The 22285-nt window shown below is 39.2% G+C and overlaps 1 protein-coding gene across 7 annotated transcripts in view; it reads left to right on the forward strand.

Annotated features, from left to right (window-relative positions):
- The window catches only part of TNRC6B (trinucleotide repeat containing 6B), a 66855-nt gene that overhangs the window by 11524 nt on the left and 33046 nt on the right, over positions 1 to 22285 (forward strand). For 5 of the 7 annotated variants that reach the window (XM_026065070.1, XM_026065071.1, XM_026065069.1 and 2 more), the window contains 5 exons: positions 5349 to 7676; positions 8619 to 8777; positions 13437 to 13615; positions 14828 to 14902; positions 16162 to 16207. In XM_026065070.1, the coding sequence (XP_025920855.1) occupies positions 5349 to 7676; positions 8619 to 8777; positions 13437 to 13615; positions 14828 to 14902; positions 16162 to 16207 (2787 nt within the window). The remainder of the gene's footprint in view (positions 1 to 5348; positions 7677 to 8618; positions 8778 to 13436; positions 13616 to 14827; positions 14903 to 16161; positions 16208 to 22285) is intronic. The other 2 variants (XM_026065075.1, XM_026065074.1) reach the window with 1 other exon arrangement.

Genomic DNA, 22285 nt, shown 5'->3' on the forward strand with positions numbered 1-22285 from the left:
CAATATTGTGCAGACTGCAATCAATTAAAAATCATTTCCCACCTGAGTTGAAAAGCAGGTTTTGGTAGATCTTATTTTATCGGGCTGATGCATAATTTTACTGCTTTGGCGTATGGACTTTTTTCTTGCTGTTAGCAATGGATATAATTTTTAATACTGAATGGGACAAAAAAAAAAGGGGGTTTTCTATGTACATTTGAGTGTTTAGAATTGGATGCTGTAATGCTCTAAGACCACAACAAGGTAAAGAGACAATGCAATGATAAACAGCCAGCATTTAGTGATTGTCATTTGGTAGCTCTTAATAGCTGCTTAGACTTCGTTGGTGCCATTAATTTCCCATGTTGTTGGGGTTTTTTTACTATGATTTGGTAAAATAGACATCAAAGTTTTACAGTAAGTCCATATAGATATCAGATCTGCAAATGACAGGTGTACGGTCACTTCTCATCTGGATGAAATAGCAAGATGGGTCTTTGCTCTTTACTCTTTTTTTTTTTTGTAATCTTTCTTGGTTTTGCTCTTTAGATATAACTTTTTAAATATAGTTTTCCTTCAAGCACATCCTTGGTATTTTTATGGTTTTAAGTAATCTAAAAAGTGGTCCCTTTAACTCCTGTTTTGTTATTTTGAATAACAGAATATTATGAGAATATTCTCACTTTGAATTTCAGAAAACAAACTGATTCTAAGATTGACTTAGGAGAATGAGAAAATTGTGACAGCTCCTGAATTTTTTTGGCAAATAAGACAGTTGCACTAATTGTAGTGTTTCCTTTTTAAGTTATGATACCAGAACAAACAAAATTCCACTTGAGACATCTGCCTTCTGAAGAAAAGTTTAGTTGGTCTGAGAATTCAAGGACAGCTTCAGGTCTAACAATAAGTGGGTTGGGGGGGGGGTGTCTGTTTGTTTTGTTTTGGGTTTTTTTGAAAGTCAAAAGAAGGAAAAATTGTATCATTATGTTTGAGTTTGCCTTTTTTAAAGCCTTGCCAGATTATTAGGTGGGGGGGGGGGGTACCACAATCTTGGGGAGCATAAACTTTGAACTTCTCTACAGTTCAGGAAGAAAGAACTCAGAGGTGATGTAGATCTCCAGAATCAAGTAAACCAGGTGGGATGGTTGTGTTTATTGAAAAGGATTCTAGGAAAATTAATAATATAGTTTGTCTTGCATTTTCAGCATTTGAACTACTTCATAGTGAATCCCTGTTCAACAGATTGATTATTTTTTAAAAAGCTAGTCCTGTTATCTTTGATGTTCCCTATTTAATAATGGGGGCTAGTTTCAAGCTACAAGGCCAAATAAATTTTAGATAATCAATTTAAAAAACTGACCACTTAGAGATGGCTGATTTTTGATACAATACCTGAAAGATAAATGAAAGGGGGAAAAAGACTAAGTCTTTGAGCTTTTTTTTATAAAGTCCCAGTATTATGTCAGTTTTAGTATTCTCTTCAGAGTGATTGTAGCAGACTAACAAAGGAGACTATAGTACTGAAGCATTCTCTAAAAGTTGTCAAAATCTCTCACAAACAGCAATATTTTTGTTGCTGGATGTACTGTTCGAGGGCCACTTGGAAGTATTTTGGAGAGCCCTTGAATTTTGTATAATTAATGCAAGCTCAACACCTAATACTTGTTTTTCTGAGGCTGAGGTTTGATTTTATGAATCCTCGTGCTTTTGCCTTCAGTTTAACGCTGCATTAACTAACTATTAAGATGTTACACAGTCATATTTTATTGAATGTACCAACTTTAATGCCATTGGTTAGTTGCTTTAGTCTGACATAAGTCAGGAGTGTTGCCAAGAAAAGTGAGGGCCCTTCACTCCTGCCCCACCCCACCCAAACACAAACTTCTGTGCCGTGACAGACTGGGGAGTGGACTTGGGTTAACATTAACTCAGGTTATTTTTAATGCTAATTTCAATCTGGACGAGTTCCCAGTCCAGCTGACTGTTAATTCAAACACAGGTGTCAGCACATGGGAGTAGGTTTGGTGGAGGAACGGGAATGAGCAGCTGGGAAAGAGGGAGGCCGGGGCTACCAGATAAGGTGCCACTTTTCATCCAGGTGCTCATGGAAGTATGGTATTGCTGTCTGCCTGTCAAATCATTAAGCTTGTCTGAGATCCTGACTGTTTACAAGTCAGATTTCAGATTGGGCCTAATTCTGTCAACCAGACGTTTGGTTACACAGGCGTTAGATTAATGCTTATTCACTGATACTGTGATTAATTCATCCTATGTGAAAAGAAAAAAGTTTCCAAAGGGAAAATAATGTTGTTTACCTACTCCTTCACATCGTTATATTCAACAGATAGCTATAGATGGTGTTGGTGAGGTCTTCAGTTGTCAAGAACTGGTCCATTTTTGGAAATAAGTATTTTGCTGTCCACATGACAGCCCAGCTTCTGTACAAAACAAAAGAACAGAAAGATCAACTGTTAATACAGAAGAATTCAGTATCTAGTCTTTCCGTACATGGGTCTTTTTTTCCTGGAATTGAGATCTTCACTCTATTTCCCTGAAAAATGACACCAAATTTACCACTGTCTTGTAAGCAATGCGGGGGGGTGGGGGTTGTATATCATTTTTTCAGTACTACTGTTATTCAGGATGCACGAGAGAATCTTGAGAGAATTTTTAGGCATAAATTTTGTTGGTGAAATGTGCATTGGGTCTGTCGTCTTTCCTCCAAGAATTGCCGCTGCCTTTCGCAGCAAAACTGCATTGTCAAGACTCCATTTCAGTACTTTCACTGATTTCAGTTTCATACTTTCATCCTTAAAAGTAGTCATTCACTGATAACTTCTTTCACAATAGTCAGATCAGGAACTTGTTTTTCTTCAGCATGTTTTTTTTATTAAGGAAAAGTTGGTTAAAGAACCAAGAGCCCTTACCCACTATCTTATTGGAACAAAACTGTAAATTGCCAAGGCTTTGTCACTGTCAAATAATAGTAGGGTGAGGTTGTTTCTATAAAAATAGTCCATTAAAATGCATCCTAGTATGCTGAGTTAGCAAGCATGCCAATCTTAATATTATTAGAATGTCTTCACAGAAATGAAATTTAAAAATGCTCAGTTAAAAGAACCTGTATGAAGATTTGCTCAGTGCCATCTGTGCACCATTCATTTGCTGAATCGTAACGCCTGATGTTTGGTTCAAAAGGCAGCAACCATGCAGTCCTTGGAACTCGTCCTCAGCTGTCTTCCTTAAACTATTCCTGTGTTCAGTCTAATCAGAAAGTTTTTAATTTGAAAAAGCGGTTACTCAGTGTACTAAAAAGCTCTAGGCATAGATATCTTGTGGAGAGTTGCACTTCCTTGCTATTGTTAAGTTTGCACTGGAGATTAGGACAACAGAAGGAACTGAATGTGCATGAGAACTGCATTGTCTTTTGGATCTTGGTGGCCAGTGTTTAGTGGCTGAAGACTCTCTCTCTTTTTTTTTTTTTTCCTTCTCTCTCCTTCCATCCATATTCAAACCTTACTGAAGAGTTGCAACCTTGCTGTGAAGCCTGAATCTTTACTGATGGTCTTTATTAATGGGAAATCTCGAAGTCTTTCAGAGAATATTCATTGGTTTAGATAGTGAACTGGAAACATGAGGCTGGAACTGAAAGCTGATCTGTTCATCTTCCATTAAAAGTTTTAGTAACAAGAAAATTCACTTGTGGATGCATAACATATGTATTTWAAAAAAAATTTTTTTAAGGCCCTTAAGGCTTATTTTTGTGGACACTATCATGACATGAGCCAGTATTAGTAGTAACAATATGTATTCAGATGTATTTGCTGTGATATTGGTGCAGATATTACTATGAACTTCAAGCTCTGCAAAATAAACTAAGTTGCTGTGGTAGAGTAACTAAATAGGACTAATACATTAGGTTTCAGTACATAATTTCATAGAAAGACATGTGTTTAGTCTTCGTCACTAGGAGTTTGTGGTGAGGGCAATTTTATGTACTTTGGGATTAAAAACTAACAGAAAAATGAGTAGAACCATACATAGAGAATGACACTGAAGTAGTAATGGACTTGCAAAAATTGTTTAGAGGACCAAAGCCAGTTCTGCGGATGACAAGGGAGTCTTGGCTGACTATTCTTAAACTAGCAGGGCTAACACATCTGCACACATGCAAATGTGATGTTGTTAGCACTGACATAGACTTCAGCCATCATGGCACTGTATTAATTTACATCTGGTTTAAAACTATATACAAATTTCTTATCCAGGTGAAATCAAACTAATTAGGACGTACGAATTGTTCACCACAGATAAAAGAAAGAAAGGTCCTGTTCCTAGTCATTCCTCCTACCACTTTCCTTATGATGATTCCAAGGCTCATTGGACTTGCTGCTTACCCAGTGCAGTGTGCTAAGCCAGCAAAAACCTAACCCATCAAAAAGTGGAGTTTTCTGTTGAGATAGCAGATAAATAAAATTTACTCAGTTAAAGGGTCTTAACAGCCACCAGAACTGTCACAAAGGAGAGATGATGGAGCTGGTGAGAGGCAGGAGGAAAAGTGAGAGCTCTTCCTAGCCTCTATCCAGTGGCAGAGAGATCAGCTTAGCTGCTCACAAAATCACAAGCTGTAGTTTCTAGACTAAATATAGTAGTGACATAAATGTGGGGTAATTACATGCTGAATACAGCTTGCACATTACTACACAGAAGTTGTAATTTGTGTAACTTTCAACTTTTGGCTTACAGTAACTTTTGGAAATTCTATTCCTTTTGTAAAGGCTGTAAAGAAATCCCTAGTAGCAAAATCAACTTGAAAAAGATGCATCTGAACCTAAGGATAGACTCCTTCAGCTTTATATATTTATTACATGCTTTTCTCATTTCTTCCTCTTTAATAAATTGTAGTTGCTTTGTGAATTGGTTGAATAGCAGATCAGCAACAGCTCCTGTATTTGACTGAACACACATACACACAGGTGTATTCGCATATATATTCTTGTTCTGTAAATAGTATGATTTTTAAGCCTGTTTTTGAAAAGTCTATAACCAGTGACAGTAATGACCATGCAAGTTCATTAAGAGTTGCAGTCATTATGTTGAACTTAAGTAGCTGGGCCATTAGCAGGAGGAGTGAGTCAACAGTGAATTTAAATGCCCACAAAATGCTTGTGGGTGGCTTGTTGAAATGCGTTTTTATCAGTATTTTTAACAGCATTTCCATCCTGATGTTCTTCCAAAGCAAGCTGGTTACACATCTTTGAGGGAAGGATTAACTTATTAATGGAAACAGTAATCAGTGGCRTCAAAAATATGATGCCCAGTGCTTGTAAATAGTGCTGAATATTAATGACCTTTTTGGGTTTTTTTAGATTCAGCAATTGGAGGTGCTGCTGCTTCAAATTATGCAAATTCCACTTGGGGTCCTGGAGCCTCCTCCAACAGCGGCACCAACGCCAACCCAACTCACATCTGGGACAAGGTGATTGTAGACGGGTCTGACATGGAAGAGTGGCCTTGTATTGCCAGCAAAGATGCTGAGTCTTCTTCTGAAAACACCACCGATAACAACAGTGCCTCGAACCCTGGCTTGGAGAAGAACACTCTGCCAGGAAGCACCACTAGTAACAAAGGAAAAGGAAGCCAGTGCCAGTCTGGAAGCGCTGGAAATGAATGTAGTCTTGGGGCCTGGAAATCTGATCCCAAGGCTAAATCTGTTCAATCTTCCAACCCTACTGCCGAGAGTAACAATGGACTAGGAAATTGGAGAAACTTGAGTGGACAAGATAGAATTGGTCCTGGTTCTGGCTTCAGCAACTTTAACCCAAATAGCAACCCATCTGCTTGGCCGGCACTGGTTCAAGAGGGCAGTTCTAGGAAAGGGACTTTGGAATCTGATAGTGGTAGCTCCAATGCACAGATTAGCACAGTAGGTCAGACCTCTAGGGAACAGCAGTCAAAGATGGAAAATGCGGGTGTTAACTTTGTCTCTGGCAGAGAACAGGCTCAAATTCATAACACTGATGGACCAAAAAATGGAAACACTAACTCCTTGAACTTAAGTTCACCAAACCCTATGGAGAATAAGGGAATGCCCTTTGAAATGGGCTTGGGGAACCCTTCCAGGAGCACTGACACCCCTTCACAAAGCACTGGAGAAAGAAAGACTGGGAGTGTTGGGTCTTGGGGTACAGCTAGGGGGTCTTCTGGAACTGACACAGTCTCTGGACAGAGCAATTCTGGAAACCAYGGGAACAATGGAAAGGATAGAGAGGACTCCTGGAAAGGAGCTTCTGTTCAAAAACCTAATGGGTCAAGAAGTGATTCTTGGGATAACAATAACCGGTCTACGGGTGGTGGGTCTTGGAACTTTGGCCCTCAGCATGCAAATGAAAGCAAATGGGGTGAAGGGAACAAATTGACATCTGGGGTCTCTCAGGGAGAATGGAAACAGCTGTCTGGGTCTGATGAACTGAAGATTGGAGAATGGAGTGGTCCAAACCAACCAAATTCTAGCACTGGAGCATGGGACAATCAAAAAGGCCACCCTCTTCCTGAAAACCAAGGCAATTCCCAGGCTCCCTGTTGGGGAAGATCTTCCAGCTCTGCGGGAAGTGAGGTTGGAGGTCAAAGCACTGGAAGCAACCACAAAGCAGGAAGCAGTGACAGTCACAATTCTGGACGCCGATCATATAGGCCTACGCATCCTGATTGCCAGGCAGTCTTGCAGACTCTGCTGAGCAGGACTGATTTGGACCCCCGAGTGCTTTCAAACACTGGCTGGGGCCAAACTCAAATTAAGCAAGATACCGTATGGGATATTGAAGAGATGCCACGGCCCGAGGGGAAGTCTGATAAAGGAACTGAGGGGTGGGAGAGCTCTGCCACACAGACAAAGAACTCAGGGGGCTGGGGCGATGTACCCAGCCAAAGCAATCAAATCAAGTCTGGATGGGGTGAGCTCTCAACCCCAACAGAGTGGAAGGACCCCAAAAATACTGGAGGATGGAATGACTATAAGAACCCCAATTCTTCTAATTGGGGAGGGGGAAGACCAGAAGAAAAATCATCTTCCTCTTGGAATGACAGCTCTAGTAAGGAACAGGGGTGGGGTGGACGGCAACCTAATCAAGGATGGTCTTCTGGAAAGAACGGTTGGGGAGAGGAAGTTGACCAAACAAAAAACAGTAACTGGGAAAGTGCAGGAAACAAGCCGGTGTCTGGCTGGGGTGAAGGCGGGCAAAATGAGATTGGAACTTGGGGTAATGGTGCAAATGCAAGTGCTGCTTCAAAGGGTGGATGGGATGATTGTAAAAGAACTTCAACATGGAATGAGACGGGTCGACAGCCCAACTCCTGGAACAAGCAGCAGCAACAGCACCAGCAGCAACAGCAGGAGGCTTCTGGCTCCTGGGGTCCACCGCCACAAACTCCAAGTAATGGGCGACCTCCAAACCCAAACTGGAACAGCGGACCACAGCCGGCTGCCCCCAAAGATGAGGAGCCTAGTGGCTGGGAAGAACCATCTCCACAGTCAATCAGTCGAAAAATGGATATTGATGATGGCACTTCAGCATGGGGAGATCCTAGTAGTTATAACTACAAGAATGTGAACCTGTGGGACAAGAACTCACAAGGAGGACAGGCCCCACGGGAACAGAGCCTGCCTACTCCAATGACTAGCAAATCACAAGCATCAGGTACCAGTCTCCTTCCTTTCTTCAGCAAACTCCTATTTATGCAAATAACCTTTATGCATAAGGGATGCACATGCAGCTTCCAGTTCCTTAATAGTTCTGTTTCATAAAGAAAATCCAATTTCTTATTTGAATAAATGGTTCTGTATTGAAGTGTCTGTAAAATATGAACCAGTCAGTCCTCTGCCTATTGTGCCTCAGTAACTCGCACTGCTCAGCTTGCCAGTAAGAGAAAATGTTCATTAGCTGACAAATCTGCATATTCAGTCCGAGCTCTGAAAGGATAGGCTGAATTCTCACAGATTTTTATATTCGACAACTAGCAAAGCTAAGGGGAAAATTCTTTACTAATTTTTAGTCAACAAATTCTTGCTCTGAAATGAGCTCATTTAACACTTGAAATTGAATGAGTCAAATCTAGTTTATTAGCCCAATTTGGCTCTGCTGTAGTATAGAGAATACTTAGCAAAATACTTTCTCTTTTGATATAAGGACRAGAAAAACTCATATACCCTGGAAATAAAGGTGTCATTATGTAATCTCTCTTCTGACTCAGACATGCTTTAAAGAATACCATTTCATTTTAATACATACTTTAAATATGTTCTTGTTCTTTCTTCAGTTTATGAAAACCCAGAATAGTCTGGTACTTGTAACTAGTCACAAAAGTTCACCAAATAGGATAGCATTAGATGTGGGCTTCATGCTTAACCCAAAAAAAGAAACTTATTAATTATAGCGTCCTCTGCCTTTTCATCCCTAGAGTTCACTGCCCACTTTGTGTGATGTGGACAGCTGTCAATTCTGTTTAGCCCATGCTGTTGAGAACCTGAAGTCCTCAACAGAAAGAGAGTGAAGTGATAGTTTAATGACATGGTGCCTCATGGCAGTGAACAGTTCATTTTGGAAATGGTCTGTAATGAAAACTCTTTCTCCTTTGTGCAGTCTGGAGCAAAAGCACTCCACCTGCTCCAGATAATGGTACATCCGCCTGGGGTGAGCCAAATGAAACCAGTCCCGGGTGGGGTGAAGTAGATGATACAGGAGCATCGACAACAGGCTGGGGGAATGCACCTGCCAACGCCCCGAATGCCATGAAATCTAGTGAGTATAGGCCAGATACCAGTTTCTTTGCAATGGTCCTGGAGATTTTTAGTATTTGGCTTTTTAATATAAGTCACTCGTGGAGGAATTGTTATCTGAGGCCTAGAAGCAACTTTGAATGTCATGTAAGATTTTGATGAATGAGCAATTAACTGCTTACAAATGATAGGAACCTTGTTTTTAAGGTAATGGAGGTGTTCTTAGTAAGCAGTTAAATGGACAGCTCTGGTTCTAACAAGTGTTGAAACAGAGCATTTAAGTGAGGAAATGTTTCTTTTTCTCAAAACCTTTTTCTTCTCTGGCTGCACACCTCTTAGAATATAAATTTGTTATGTGATAAATCATCTTTTCTGATGACATCAGAAAAAGGAATGCACAATTTATAGGCAAATTCCACACTGTAGGCCATTACATAGTAATCTGTGCTTTGTTTGTTGGTAATGAAACTTGACTTTGAAAGCTATAGCAAAATAGTCAGACCTTTTTGTCATACAAGTGTGAAAAATTGTAACTCTTAAGAAGATAGGAACTTTCTTGTGTGTGTTTGAACCTAAATGGCTGAATATTTTCCAGATATTACCTGACTATAGCTGTATTCTCCATGAATGAGATCCCATTGAACTTTTTCAAAAATTTACTTCAAAGTTAGAATGTTATTGTGTTCAGTTTCATTTTTGTGGAAATCCTTCCTGCTGATATCAGCTACTTGTAGAATTTCTATTTCCTTGTATTTAAGGAAAATGTAACAAACAAAACCAGTTGCCTGCTAGTACAACATAGCAATGTCAAAGCCAATTAACTCTTGGATATGAAGTTTCTGCTAGGAAATATTGATCATGCACAGCTGTTGGTGAACTTGACTGATAACACTGTAAAACTGTTTCCAGTTATAAGTTACTTTTGCAACATTTAATTGCTTGGGCTGAAATGTTCTATACAGATCATATGCTGTTGTCTGATGATCATGCACACATGCATGTACACAGTTGTGATTAAATAATTTGTCTATATAAGAAACAAAACTGGGGAAAATGCATTGCTTRCTTAGTGTTAACATCATAGCTACTCTTTTTGGATGGCTCTAGCGCTTTTTGTGCCTTCCACACAATCTTGACATTTTTCAGGATGGTATACTTTTTTCTAGATTTATATATATATWTTTTTGTCTATAAAAAGCCACATAGATATGACCAAAATAAGAGCCTCTGAAATAATAATGATCCATTGCAAATTGTATAGATTTGCTAATGCTTAAGATGGTCTTTGAAGGAATTCTACACATTATCACTTGACTGTCCTAACCAGTCTGCATGTGTGATGTAACCAAAGAGCTGCAGAATCTGCTTTGTCCCCTGATGGCATGTGTGTACTGTTCTGTACATAAGCTGTCTTCAGCTCCAGAGGAGCAAAATAGAGGTTTCCTTTTAATGGCTGCTTCAGGTTGGGATGCAGTAAGTCCCCAGTGTTAAGAGCTGGGAATCTCATTCTCCTGTGACTGCTCTCTCAACTCCTTTCTACCTGGCACCCAGAAAGCACATTATTCAGTGGAGTAAGGGGAGTTGGTAGAAGAAGAAACTGGGACAAAGAGCCTGCAAAGGCATAATATAGGGCTGAAAGTAAGGAGAAGGAACAGAGAGTAGCACTAGTTGGAAAAGAAGACAAAGCTTGAGAGGCGAAGAAGGGAAGTTAGAGATGAGGCAAGACAAAAAAATTTGAACAAGTAGAAAAGATTCTGCAAGGTTATTTTCTGTATGTATTAAGACGAGGTAGCACAGGTGAGAAATCCTGAGGCCAAACCAAAAGCATCGAGCCTAGAATGAGAGGTCATCAGGACTGGGAATGTCCTTGGTGTACTTGGTGTCCTTGGAGTACTGGACTGGATAAAAGGAGCTAGAGGTAGTGAAACGTGAGGCAGGATGAAGACTGCCAAGCATGGGAAAGAGCTCAGTTGCACTTTTTAGAGTGTGTTCTGTTCATAGCTTTGGAAAGGGGAAGTCAAGATGAGAATCCTGCTGTTAATGCTGGTGAAAGCCGTTGGCATAATATCCTGTCCCTCTGTAACGCTGGCAAACGCAGATGCAAAATAATTGTCATTATTTGTAATTCTTGTCAGTTCAGGTGGTAGGAGTCTGTGCAGTTGATGTGAAGGTTTCGGCTCAACCGAAGCCATGCAAGTTTCAGTATGACACTACCTTACTGAATCTATTCTGGGTTTGTTTGGGTTTTTTTAATTGCAACAAATTTTATTTAAAAATTAGGTTGTAAAACTATACAGTCAAAAGTCACTGCATGGTTAATTTCCCCCCCCCCCCAAAGTTCTGTGATGACTTTCAATTGAAAGGAAAATGTTTTTCCCCAGGACCTAAAACATTCCAAGCACAAAATGAACAGTGCTTACTAAAACCCATCTACCTCTCCTGATATTGCTGTGCATCTTTATTCAAATCCTGCTCTTTTTTTTTTTTCGTGGTTCACCCTCCCCCATGGTGGTATTACTGCTATTGTATAGCTAATTGTCCCACAAAAAAATTACTAACTTTTTATCGTTCTTGTGAGAGTGATAGGCATTATCCCTGTTTTGCATCTGATGAATTGAGACGTGCAAATTTTGAGGTAATAAGTATATTTTAATTTTGAAATCCCAATCCAGAGTAATCAGGAGATGATTTTTGTGTGTGTGTGTTTAACTTGTGTAACTGTAAAAAGTGTAGCTCTTTCTGGCTTAGTGCTGGACATTCAGAAAATGAGCATAGGTCAGTGCCCACCTGCTCAAAAAATGGATTTACACAACTTACAGCACTGCATAGAAATTCTGTGGCAGAAGCAGGAATAAACTCAGTTCTCTGACAGCATTATTTTGTCTTTAACTTGAAAGCATCCTTTGCTTACTCTAGCTATTCATGCTTATTCACTTGCCCAACATCTGCATAAGATGAAGCAGGAATGTTACAGACAAGCCTTCTTGACACCACTGTTCAAATTCATGCTTAAGAATCTCAGATGTGAGAGATGTCCTGCAGAAAAATATTGTGTGGTCATGTAATTAAACCAGGATCATAATACTATATTTAAACACTGTGGCCGGAAATAAATTAAAGCTGCATGGACTACCCTATATATGACATTTCCAGATTAAGCTCTTGGCTCTGCAGCTGCAATCTTTAAACGTAGCCTTTTTTTGTCCAAGTAGTATAATTAAAGGGTCAAGAGGTAGATATTTGTGCTTGGGCCTGTACGTTTCCTAAACAGCCCTGAGTTTTGGTACGCAATTGAATATCTTTTTAAAAGTTATATTTCCTGTAAAACAGCTGAGTTGTTGTTTATGATGAATTTTAAAGTATCTCTTAAACTGCTATGAAATGCTTTCAGCATGACAAAGGTACAGTTCCTCCTGCTAGAATAATTACGTTTCCTGACTTTCTTTATATTCCATTTTTCTGCCTAGAGTGTGCTAATATCCTTATCCCCAGTTTCCACATTCAGACCCCAGACTACTTACAGTTTAGTTAGGAGAAAGGTGGTAGTGTTGGAAGTACATTTTAAAGGACATAAACATTTGGAGCAGAAATGTGCAGCATGAGGAGTTATAGCAAGAAGAACAGTTTGACGGTGGACAAAATGGGTGTTTGGGCACATGTTGACTTGTCGGTAGAGGTCAAAATTCAAGTTGCCTGACAGCTGGCATTAGAGAGTAACAGCAAGAGGAGAAGCCAACAAGGAAACAAAATCCTTAGTCTGAATTTATGTGATGAAATGGTTGTAGCTTTCTGGTAATGGTATCTGTGTTTAAACAGCAATGCTAATATACCTTTCTAGTGATGTGGCTGAGACCAGAAGTTGAGGGGGTTTTGCACATTAAACTACTTCTGGTGTTACATGCAGTGGAGCACAGTGTCAGTTCCTTTCTTCCAGAATCTGCCCAGTTGTAAATCCCAAAAGATTTTGTTTTTATAATTTCATGGAAGAGTTCAATATTAGATAAAGATAATAAAGCACTGCATAATGTTTCTGTTAAAACATCATTTCAACACTTTCTTATCTCTAAGAAATAAATGAGTTCTTAAAGTAGTTTCATCTAGTGTCATTAAATTAGTGTCACTCTAAAAGTAGTGTTACCAACTATTCTTGCAAGTCAGCAGCATTAGTAATTTCCAGAGAGAATTGTGAAGAGGGGTCGGGGGAACAGTCATTTGTGTTGGATTTCTGTATGTGTGATGGAAGTATTAAGGTTTTGAAGGAAGAGAAAAAAATCATTGATAAGCCACCTGAACCAGAATCCTCAGCACCCTTGTTTTTCAAGTATCTTTAGAGTCTTTCTATCCACACTAGAAGTGAATAGGTTGCCTTTTAAAGAAATCCAAGTGTAGTTGTATCTGTTTAAGAGAAGAGGTCCCTGTGGCTAATATGTCTTTAAGGACAATATGGCCTTACGTTGCTTAAAAATTATTTCCAAATACAGCATGCTAATGTGCCACCAAATCTCTTGGATTTTGGGATGCATATGGAAGTTTTCACAGCTGTTAGAAAGGCGACACTTTTTTTGGAACCCCTTTAGGGTGCTGAGGGTCTAAACTAATCTTGCAATAAAACATCAAAATAACCTGTATGGTATTGTGGACTACGGACTGCTTTTGAGCTTTTTTTTCCCTTTTCCTAAAGGTTCTAAATCTATGCAAGATGGCTGGGGAGAGAGTGATGGGCCAGTGACAGGAACACGTCATTCCAGCTGGGAAGAGGAGGAGGAGGGAGGAGTCTGGAACACAGCAGGCTCTCAGGGAAGCAGTTCCTCCCACAACTCAACAAGCTGGGGGCAAGGAGGAAAGAAAACACAAATTAAGGTAAAACACTCGAATGATTCATAACTACTGTGTTGTCTGAAAGCAATATGACTGATATGTTAGAGCATTATAATAATTCTTGTTTTAAACAGTGTTATAGAGCTCCGCTCTAAAGGTGCCTGTTGAAGTGTTGTGGAAAATGTATGGTTTCTGGATTTGTTTTAATGTATTACGCCTATTGTGACTAATAAATCTGCCAGTAGGTGACAGATTCTTTTGACATGTAGGCTGCAGAGCCATTACTGMATGAAACTGAGCAATAAGTATCCCAGGACTATTGCTTCTCTCTTGCTGACACGTCTTTCAGCCTTAGGCTGCTGCTATTATCCTTGCACAGCCTGCTGAAGTTCTGATTTCACAGTCCCTTTTGGCAAACATACTCTTTATTTTTACTGTCTGCTGGATTTGGGTCTAACTTTCATGTTTGTTRTTGTTGACCTTTGGCCTCAAACAGGAGCAGGAGCTTGGCAACAGTCCTGAATGAACTGCTCTGTAGAGCTTGTTCACATTGAAGTTCTCTAGTATGGTAACATTTGATATTATATAAATATTACAAAGACTGTGCTTTGGCTACTCCTAATCAGATACACAGGACAAACTCAGAAGGCAAGTGCAGAGCAGTTTCCAAGGACACGGAAGTAGTGTTGTGACACGGTATGGAKTTTTACAGTTCCTGTCTTGCAAAAATGATTCTTACGAACTTTTTTCTCATTTAGGGCTTTGTTTTATCCACAGAAGCAATTGTCTGAATAATTTTCCTATCAGATCTTTTCTGTTGAAATGCTTTCAGTTTTGTTTTTGAACACTTGTAAATCACGGTAAGGCCAAATTGAGAGCCAAGTCAGCACAGTGCAAGTTTAAAAGAAAGCACTTTAAAGGGAAGAAAGCTAAGGAGACACTTCTGTATGTGATAGGTTGAAGAATGTATTAAACTGTAACAGGAAAAAAATGGTGTGCACAAAGCTTTCCAAGTTTCAACCTTCTGCATAACACACATTCATCCATTTTGGTATACCTAACAATGAACAATCGTATGAGAAAGTTGTATGTGGTAAATGTTTCCAACCATGCAAAACCAAAGTAATTTGTTCAGGAAATTAATTTCTGTGATACTTGTATTTTCAGCTGATACTTTTACATTCCAGGGCCAGAATAGAATTTGAAAAAAAGGAAAAATGTTTAGAAAATATTTTTGTCTCTTTTTTTCTTTAGTGCTCATTGAAAGGAGGAAATAACGATTCATGGATGAACCCTTTATCCAAACAGTTTTCAAATATGGGATTGCTAGTAAGTTAATTATTTTTAATATAAAATCCAGCTTTGTAGAAAGGAGTAGGTTTTTAAATAAGTCTAAAGATCAGCCACTTCACAGTGTGTAACTGTTGTACAACTYATCTCTATTTGCTTTGTTGGTACATGAATTGTAATACCTAAAGTAGTTGGCTCTTCAGAACTCCCTTGTTGGTTAGAAAGGTTTCTCAAAAAACAAGATCTACTTTGATTTTAAAGTTACGATGCAAGCAGTTGCACTTTTTTGCTTGCCTTCCCCCCCCCCCCACCCTCTTTCTTTTCTTAAAGTGCTGGTTAGAGCACTCAAGGTGGAGGCCTCTTCTGGCTGCCCTGCAGATGTCTGTGACTTGTCCAAGGCTCTTCACGTTTCTGGGTCTGTCAGCTATCAGTAAAGGAGAGTTATAGCCCTGTATCCTGTCTGCTTATATTTTAAATGGTGTGCCACGGGGTCTTTTTTAGAAAAAACAGGGCCCGTTATTAATTGGCGCTTCAGGATTTATTGGTAAGCTGAATAAATAAGTGACACATCATTGAGAGGGGGAAAAGAGAGCTGCAAGGAAATCCCTTAAAAATATTTTTATGTATAAAAATGAGAATTTCTGAAATGCCCTGAAAACTGCATTTTTCAAAATGTTACAGCAGCCTTAATCCTGTGAAGCAGGAGTTAGTTGTATGTAATGCAGGCTAGCAGAAAATAATAATTCAGAAGTTCTGTAAAGAGGCCTAAAGCCAGACAAACTGTCGCAGACATGGCTAGGATTAGTTTGTAGTCACTGTTGGCTGCCTGGCTCAAGTTCAGTCTACTAGACCATGGATGCTTCTGAAAGCTATGGGAACACCCTGTCCTAGACTGCCAACTGAAAAATAACTTGGCAGCATGTTTCAAGATTTGATGAATTGACAGGTCATGAGGATGAGCTGTCATTTTGGCCGCTATTTTCAGTGTTTTGTCCCTTGACCACTGGAACATGAGGACAGAGGTTCACTTCACAGAGCAGCTGTCTGCCCATCTTTCTCTGTCTGTTGCATGAGTTCACGTGTCTGGTTGCATTTCAGTAGATTTGCCACACAATTAGGGTGAGGTACATCCAGGGTGACATCAGGATTCTATTTAATTTAGTTTAGAATGAGACTTTCATTGACATAAGCATGTCCTTCCCTTATTCTACATTTAGCCTTCAAGGGCTGCTTTCTGAAACACTCTTCAGCATTGCACAGAAGTCAGAAGTGAATCTTTTTTTTTTTTTTTCTTTCAGAGTCAAACTGAGGACATTCCAGGCAGTAAGATGGACTTGTCTGTAGGTGCGTGTAATTTAATTTAAATGCGTTTGACATATGAGACCATGTATGGAGCATTCATTGTAGATGGCATACTCTGCTCTGGAAGGGCTTGGTCCTTATTTTTTTGGCACTACTCGTAAAAGTAGGATAGCATCCAGCATCTTTGCTGCAGGCTTTGAGTAGCTATGCAGCCGATGCTGGCATAGGAGACTGGGCTGTATACCTGGGTAAAGGGGAAATACTGGGGAAGGAACATCCTGTGAGACTGTTTGAACCCATGTAGTTTGTATCCATTGTTTGTGTTTCAAGGAAATGAGGGTCCCTTTTCACATGGTGGGAGGAGGAAGACTGTTTTAGCTCTCGCTGGTAGGACATCCTAATTACTGCAGCTCCCTGGAGGTGAAGTGAGGGAAAAGAGTATCTTCTGTTGCTGACTTTTCGACTGCTTGCCTCAGCCTATTATGAGTTACTGCTCAGTAGGACTACAGTCTTCACTCTTGATAGCCTCACCACAAACAGTACAGGGCTTAAGTGGGGTGGGCTGTGTGGAAAGTATGCATCCAACATCATATGCATCTACAGTTTGGTGTGTTGTATCATCCTGTCTTTGTAGCAATTTTGGTATTATTTCACTGCCTGTTTCTTTTGCATCGAAACATCAGCTAGTGGTGGTAGAGAAAGACTTGCTTCTAAGAGCTGTTTTTTCAGCTTTCAAATAAATGCCACCTTCTGTTTTATGTTCTTACAGGTGTCAGGGCAGTCATCTAGTCAGAGGTGCTGCCTCCACCTCAGAAAGTAAACTTGTGGTAGATAGTGCTTTCTTAAAGTGTCCTCTTGTCCTAGTGATACAATGTTCACATCTAGTGTACTCTTGTGTAACAGGAAAAGGCAGTATCTTGGACTGCTCCAAGAATTTGCTCTCAGAGAATACTAGTGCTCTAACAAGATGTCGTCTTCTCATTATTTCTTATGATAGTGTGGGATACATCCTAGCTGAGTGTTTGTTTTGGTTTTTTTTTCTACGTATCTTGTCCAGACATGAGACCCTTATTAACTGACATTCTTCCTGATTCCAGTGCAGGTAAAAAAGGAGGAGGAAGAGTTCTTCTATATTCTGTCTCAATAAATCAGTTTGCCCATAACAAGTTATATAGTTGCCACCTGGTTTCAGACCAATTGCTGTTGCAGCTAAACCAGCTAAAACAAAGCTCCAGGCAGACCAAGACAAGTTCAGACAAAGGAAGCACCATATATCTCACTCTTGAGGCTTTGCTCATTCAGTTCAAAACCTGTAGCCTGCTGTTAACAATGGTGATAGTGTATTTACTGGGCTAGAAGTCTAGAGGTGTTAACCTCTGTATCCATCCATCCATCTTAAACCACAGATCTCTCAAGGTTCAGTTTTGTTTACATATGTGTCAGAAGAAGTTGTCTGCTTGATTTTTGTATTGGTGAGATGTTCTAAGGCTCTTCCGCTGATGCTCAGCAGATCCCATAGGGAATCTAGTGGCTTTGRTATATTCTTGTTCTCCTGAATTGAAGTGTTTCAGGAAAAAGTTGTCCCAACCATTGATGCTGACTGGGAAAGTTACTTTTCTGTGATAGGAACAGGCAAGGAGACTGGATTCTCTGCGGCAGTGATATGCCGTGGTAAGGATGCCATGAGTATCAGCCCAATTCAGCATAAAGCTATCAAATTAACTTTTCCCATTTCAGTTTGATCTGGAGAGGTCTCAGTCTTCTCAGTCGGGTAGAAGTCAATTTTTTATACATACCTGGTACATTTTCCTTTGCCTGGGCTTTTTTTCAGGGAAAGGAATGACAGCTACTACAAATACTCCTGAAAAATCAGTGCTCTTTTCTGCAGCTTCTTGCTCATTTATAGCTAGAGGGTTTTGGGGCTATCTTGTAGAGAGTGTCTAGTTAGATTAAACTCTTACAAGTAGGAATTTATGAAGACAAATCCAGTTGCTTGAGGTCTTCTGGGTGTACTTCTGTGTAGTTGTGTAACCTGACCATTTTGCCAGTTGTTTTGATATTTTGAGTTGGGCCTCCCCCAAGTTAGTAAAAAAAAAAAAAAAAAAAAAARGAGAGAGAGATGGTGCTCTCCTGTTTCTACATGGCTAGTGAAGAGAAAGGAAGATGTTCTCAAGGGGTACTTCTCATCAGAAGTTTCTGAAAATCTGCAGTACAGGTACCTGGTTCACTTGAGTTTTAGCTTTTAAGTCTAAATATTCACAGGTTTGTTGTGGAAAACTTCAAATTACTGGTAAAAAACTTTTATCTCATGATTGTCCTTCAGTGTGCAGTTAGCTTAGTTGAAATAAGTTCAGTTTTGTGTGTGCATGTAAGTGGAAGTATATGTAGGTAATGTGTCTGCCTTTACTTTCACTATCATTGAGACAGTTATTTTAAGACAAAAGGCATGTCCCTGCCTCAAATGTGCTTGGTGTGTGCACCCTTTACATGGTGAACAAGTTAGCTATTTTGGTCACTTTGTTTTGTTTTGGAATTTGAAATCCTCATGTTAAACAATTATACTTTTTTATTTTTGAAAAGTCCTGTTGCTATAGTTCATTCAGATGCTGAATGACCTTGAGATCATTGTTCAGTTTTCCAAAGAGAGACCTTTCATATAATGTTCTTTGAGAAGCAGCTTTATGTGTAGGTCTTTTATGTTGCCAGTTGTGTTTAGAGACACTGAAGAGTGCGTATTTTCTTGAGCTGTATTATGAAAATGGAACCTACACTGCAGGAACTTCTGGTAGCATTGAAAAAATTAGATGGTACAAGTTCATATCGTGCAAATGCAAGTAACATGAATATTAGTAGTTTTTGATTTGAACAGTAGATTTTAGGGACTACAGGAAGCAGTTGTTCTAAAATAGTTGTGCTGTAATTGCCATTTCTGTGCCATTCTGCTTCTGCCATACCTCTTACGTGGCTTTTCTAGTACTGTTAACCAAATCGTTCCAATATTGTGCTCTAAAAAAAGAGTCAATGGCAAGAAATCTACTCAGTGTTGTGTCCCTCTTTTGCTGTATCGCACTTAAGCTATAGAAGTTCACTTTTCCCAAACTTATTTTCTTCCTCTAAAATAGTTAAGGATACCAACAAGAGATGTTAAAACTTGCCTTTCTATAGTACAACATAGTTTTGGGGAAGGTATCAGAATTTTTGGATCTCTCCACCTTGGCCTCATACAGCCTCTCTAGAATTTAGACTCTGTTCATGTCATGTTTCTGTGAAGATCTTTTAGATGGAGGTAAATCTTCTTTTTGGGTGTTCAGTTCTCATCTGCCTTCAGATACTGGTACTAGTAAGAATATAACAAATGAAGAGGATGGTAGTTTGGATTATGCTGACTATAGCTCTCTCAGTTCTTTATCTCTGAATTAAGCTTTTGGATCCTTTAGAACTTTCTGCTCTCAAGGGCTTAAGGCTGCCAGACCTTCTGGAGAAAGATGGCTGACACTCAGAAAAACCTATGAAATGGTGCAGAAAGGTTATGTGAATTGTTTTGATATGTTTCACTTCTGTTCTTCTATCCCCATTAACAGAGACATCCTTGATTCTAAAATAGAAATGGTTATTATAAGCTTTATTGCAATTAAAAAGTGTAAGATCTTCCTAAGGCTTTCCTGTTATTTCTCTACTTACCGTTTGTGGTCTTGTTGCTCTTGGCTGCCGCTTATGAAAGCCATAAGGTGTTTGCTAAGCCTATATCTACTTCTAAACCCCCAAAGTTGTATTTACTTATGAAGTAGGTTCTTCAACTGGTTTCCTGTCAGGATTGCAACATACCAGGCTTTGTTGACCAAATAACTCCAGTGCGATATTTTCCCAATTCACAGATAAATACACTGATCTCTGACTTAAATCTGTTTTTAGAGGCCATGCAAATCAAAGAAGACTTTGGCTTTGGTATGCACAGAGCATCTTGGTTCCAATCATCATGCATCCTAAAACAGGTCCAGTTGGCGATAAGTAATTCTTACTGTGTTGGTCTCAATCTTTTTGTTCGAAAACATTCATGGTGCTTTTATTGCAAGGTTCTGGAATGACAGTTTTATTTCCTGACCACAAGGAGAAAACGGATCAATAGCATGCCTGAAAAAGGTCTACTTCCTCTTTTCTATCAAATCCTTTTAACCTCTAGCTTGTTCTACTATAAAAATAAGATACAACTTTTTTTTTCCACTGAAAACTCTCCTAATATATAAGTCCTGAGGCATAAAGCCTGATAAAACAGTAAGTAGTCTGTCAGGACCACTTCATGTTTTACATCTATTCCCTATCACTATTTGACAACCACCTTTGGTTTTTAATGTATTAGCTGCAACTTCTGCAAATGACTGAATTCTCAAAGTCATCCATAAAGACTGTGAAATTCATTTCCAAATTCTGTTGATTCAAGTGCAATTCATACTGCTGCCTATTATAGACTCATTACAAAGTCATAATCTGATTTAGCATTCAGATGCAACACCTCAATTTCTAAGCTCATATGCTTGATGTAACTTTATGGCAAAGGTACAAGAAAACAATACCTTTAACGTGTCTTAGTTTTGTGGCCAGACGGAAAACGTTTTAAGTGTTCTTGTTTATTTTGCCTTTTTTGTGGTGGTCCTCATGGTTGTTAATAGTGGGGGGAAATAAAAACAAGAACTGATCGTCTTCTCTTACGAAGATAGTTGCTCTTTTAATGTGTTCTACTTTTCTGCAGGTAGAGGATTTGAGTTTTCATACTTATTCATGCACAAATGTTTTTGTCTACTGCAGAGGGTAGAATCCAAACTTTTGGGGTTTTAACAGACTCCTTGTATTATGTAAGATAAAGCTAGTCTTCACACCACCTTCATTATTTGAGCCTTTTTTAGCAAGTCCAGAAGACATTTGCACAATGGTTTTCAGAGTTGCTTCAGAATTTTCTGTGAATGGAATAAAAGAATGCTATCATCTCTCTTTGCAAAAAGCTCTGTTTTATTGAAGTATAAGCAGCTGCCTCAGCTCTAAGTGGTATATCTGTGCTTGAAGCCTCTAAAGGTAGTATTTAAAGCTTCACGTATAATTTAGCAAGCCATTTTACAAGGCATCATTCAGCAGTGTCTGAGGAGTCAATTGGATCATTGGGATAACTGAAGAAAGAAAAGGATATTTCTGCTGCTTAGTCATCTTGTGTTGTCACTGACCCAGTTTCATATGAAATGGTGATGCAATTTTGTCTCCCTTTCACTTTCTTTTCAAGTAACTAAAAGACAGGACTGTCTGTCTAGAATTAAAGTGGACAGGCCTTTTGGTAGTTCATTGCTGGCATTGTGTGTAGTGGTTCGATGTAGATATTGCAGTGTGTAGTAGTTGGATGTAGGACTGAGACCTGCAGGATATTTTGTGTGACTGCTTTTGCAGAGCCAGTTCTAGCTTGTTAGAATGGGATGAGCACATCCAGGTCAGTATGACTCCAGTCAGTTACAAGCCAAGATATGTAGGTGATTTGTCAATGTTTTTGTGATAAATGGTTTTGAAGGCATCTGAGAGGATGATGCTGGATCAACTTCCAAAGATGTGCCAGCAAGAAAAAAAAATATGTATATATATGATTGATTTCATAGGACTGTGGCAATAACTTAAGCTATGAATATGAATGGTTTGTGATTGGACATTAACAAGAGAAGCTGGATTTGAGAAGTCTGTCTGAGGAAAGATCAGTGTTTTGGAGATTCTGGAATGATTAGTTGTCTGCTCTATTTGATGAAGGTTTTAATGGTTTGTCAGCAGTAGGGTAGCATACCCGTCACCAACTTGTTTTACTACAGGACTCAGGTCTTGGTTACATGTTGTGACATGTTTTTCATGCTGTTTTTGGAATGGCCATCTGTGCTACTAGGTCCAATTATTAAAAAAAAAAAAAAAGTTCTACCATGTCGTTCTTACTTTAAAATGAAAATGTTTCCATCTATTTCACCATAACAATGTACATCTCTGATACCTTATAACAGCCATATCTGGCAGAGCAGTTGTTCTTTGGCAGCAGTTTAGTGTGTAAGGTAGAAAATTTCCTTCAGTTAGGACTTTGATATGCTTACAAAGAAAGATGAT

The sequence above is a fragment of the Apteryx rowi genome, unplaced genomic scaffold, assembly GCF_003343035.1.
Source record: "Apteryx rowi isolate R43461 unplaced genomic scaffold, aptRow1 scaffold_223, whole genome shotgun sequence".
Classification (NCBI taxonomy): domain Eukaryota; kingdom Metazoa; phylum Chordata; class Aves; order Apterygiformes; family Apterygidae; genus Apteryx; species Apteryx rowi.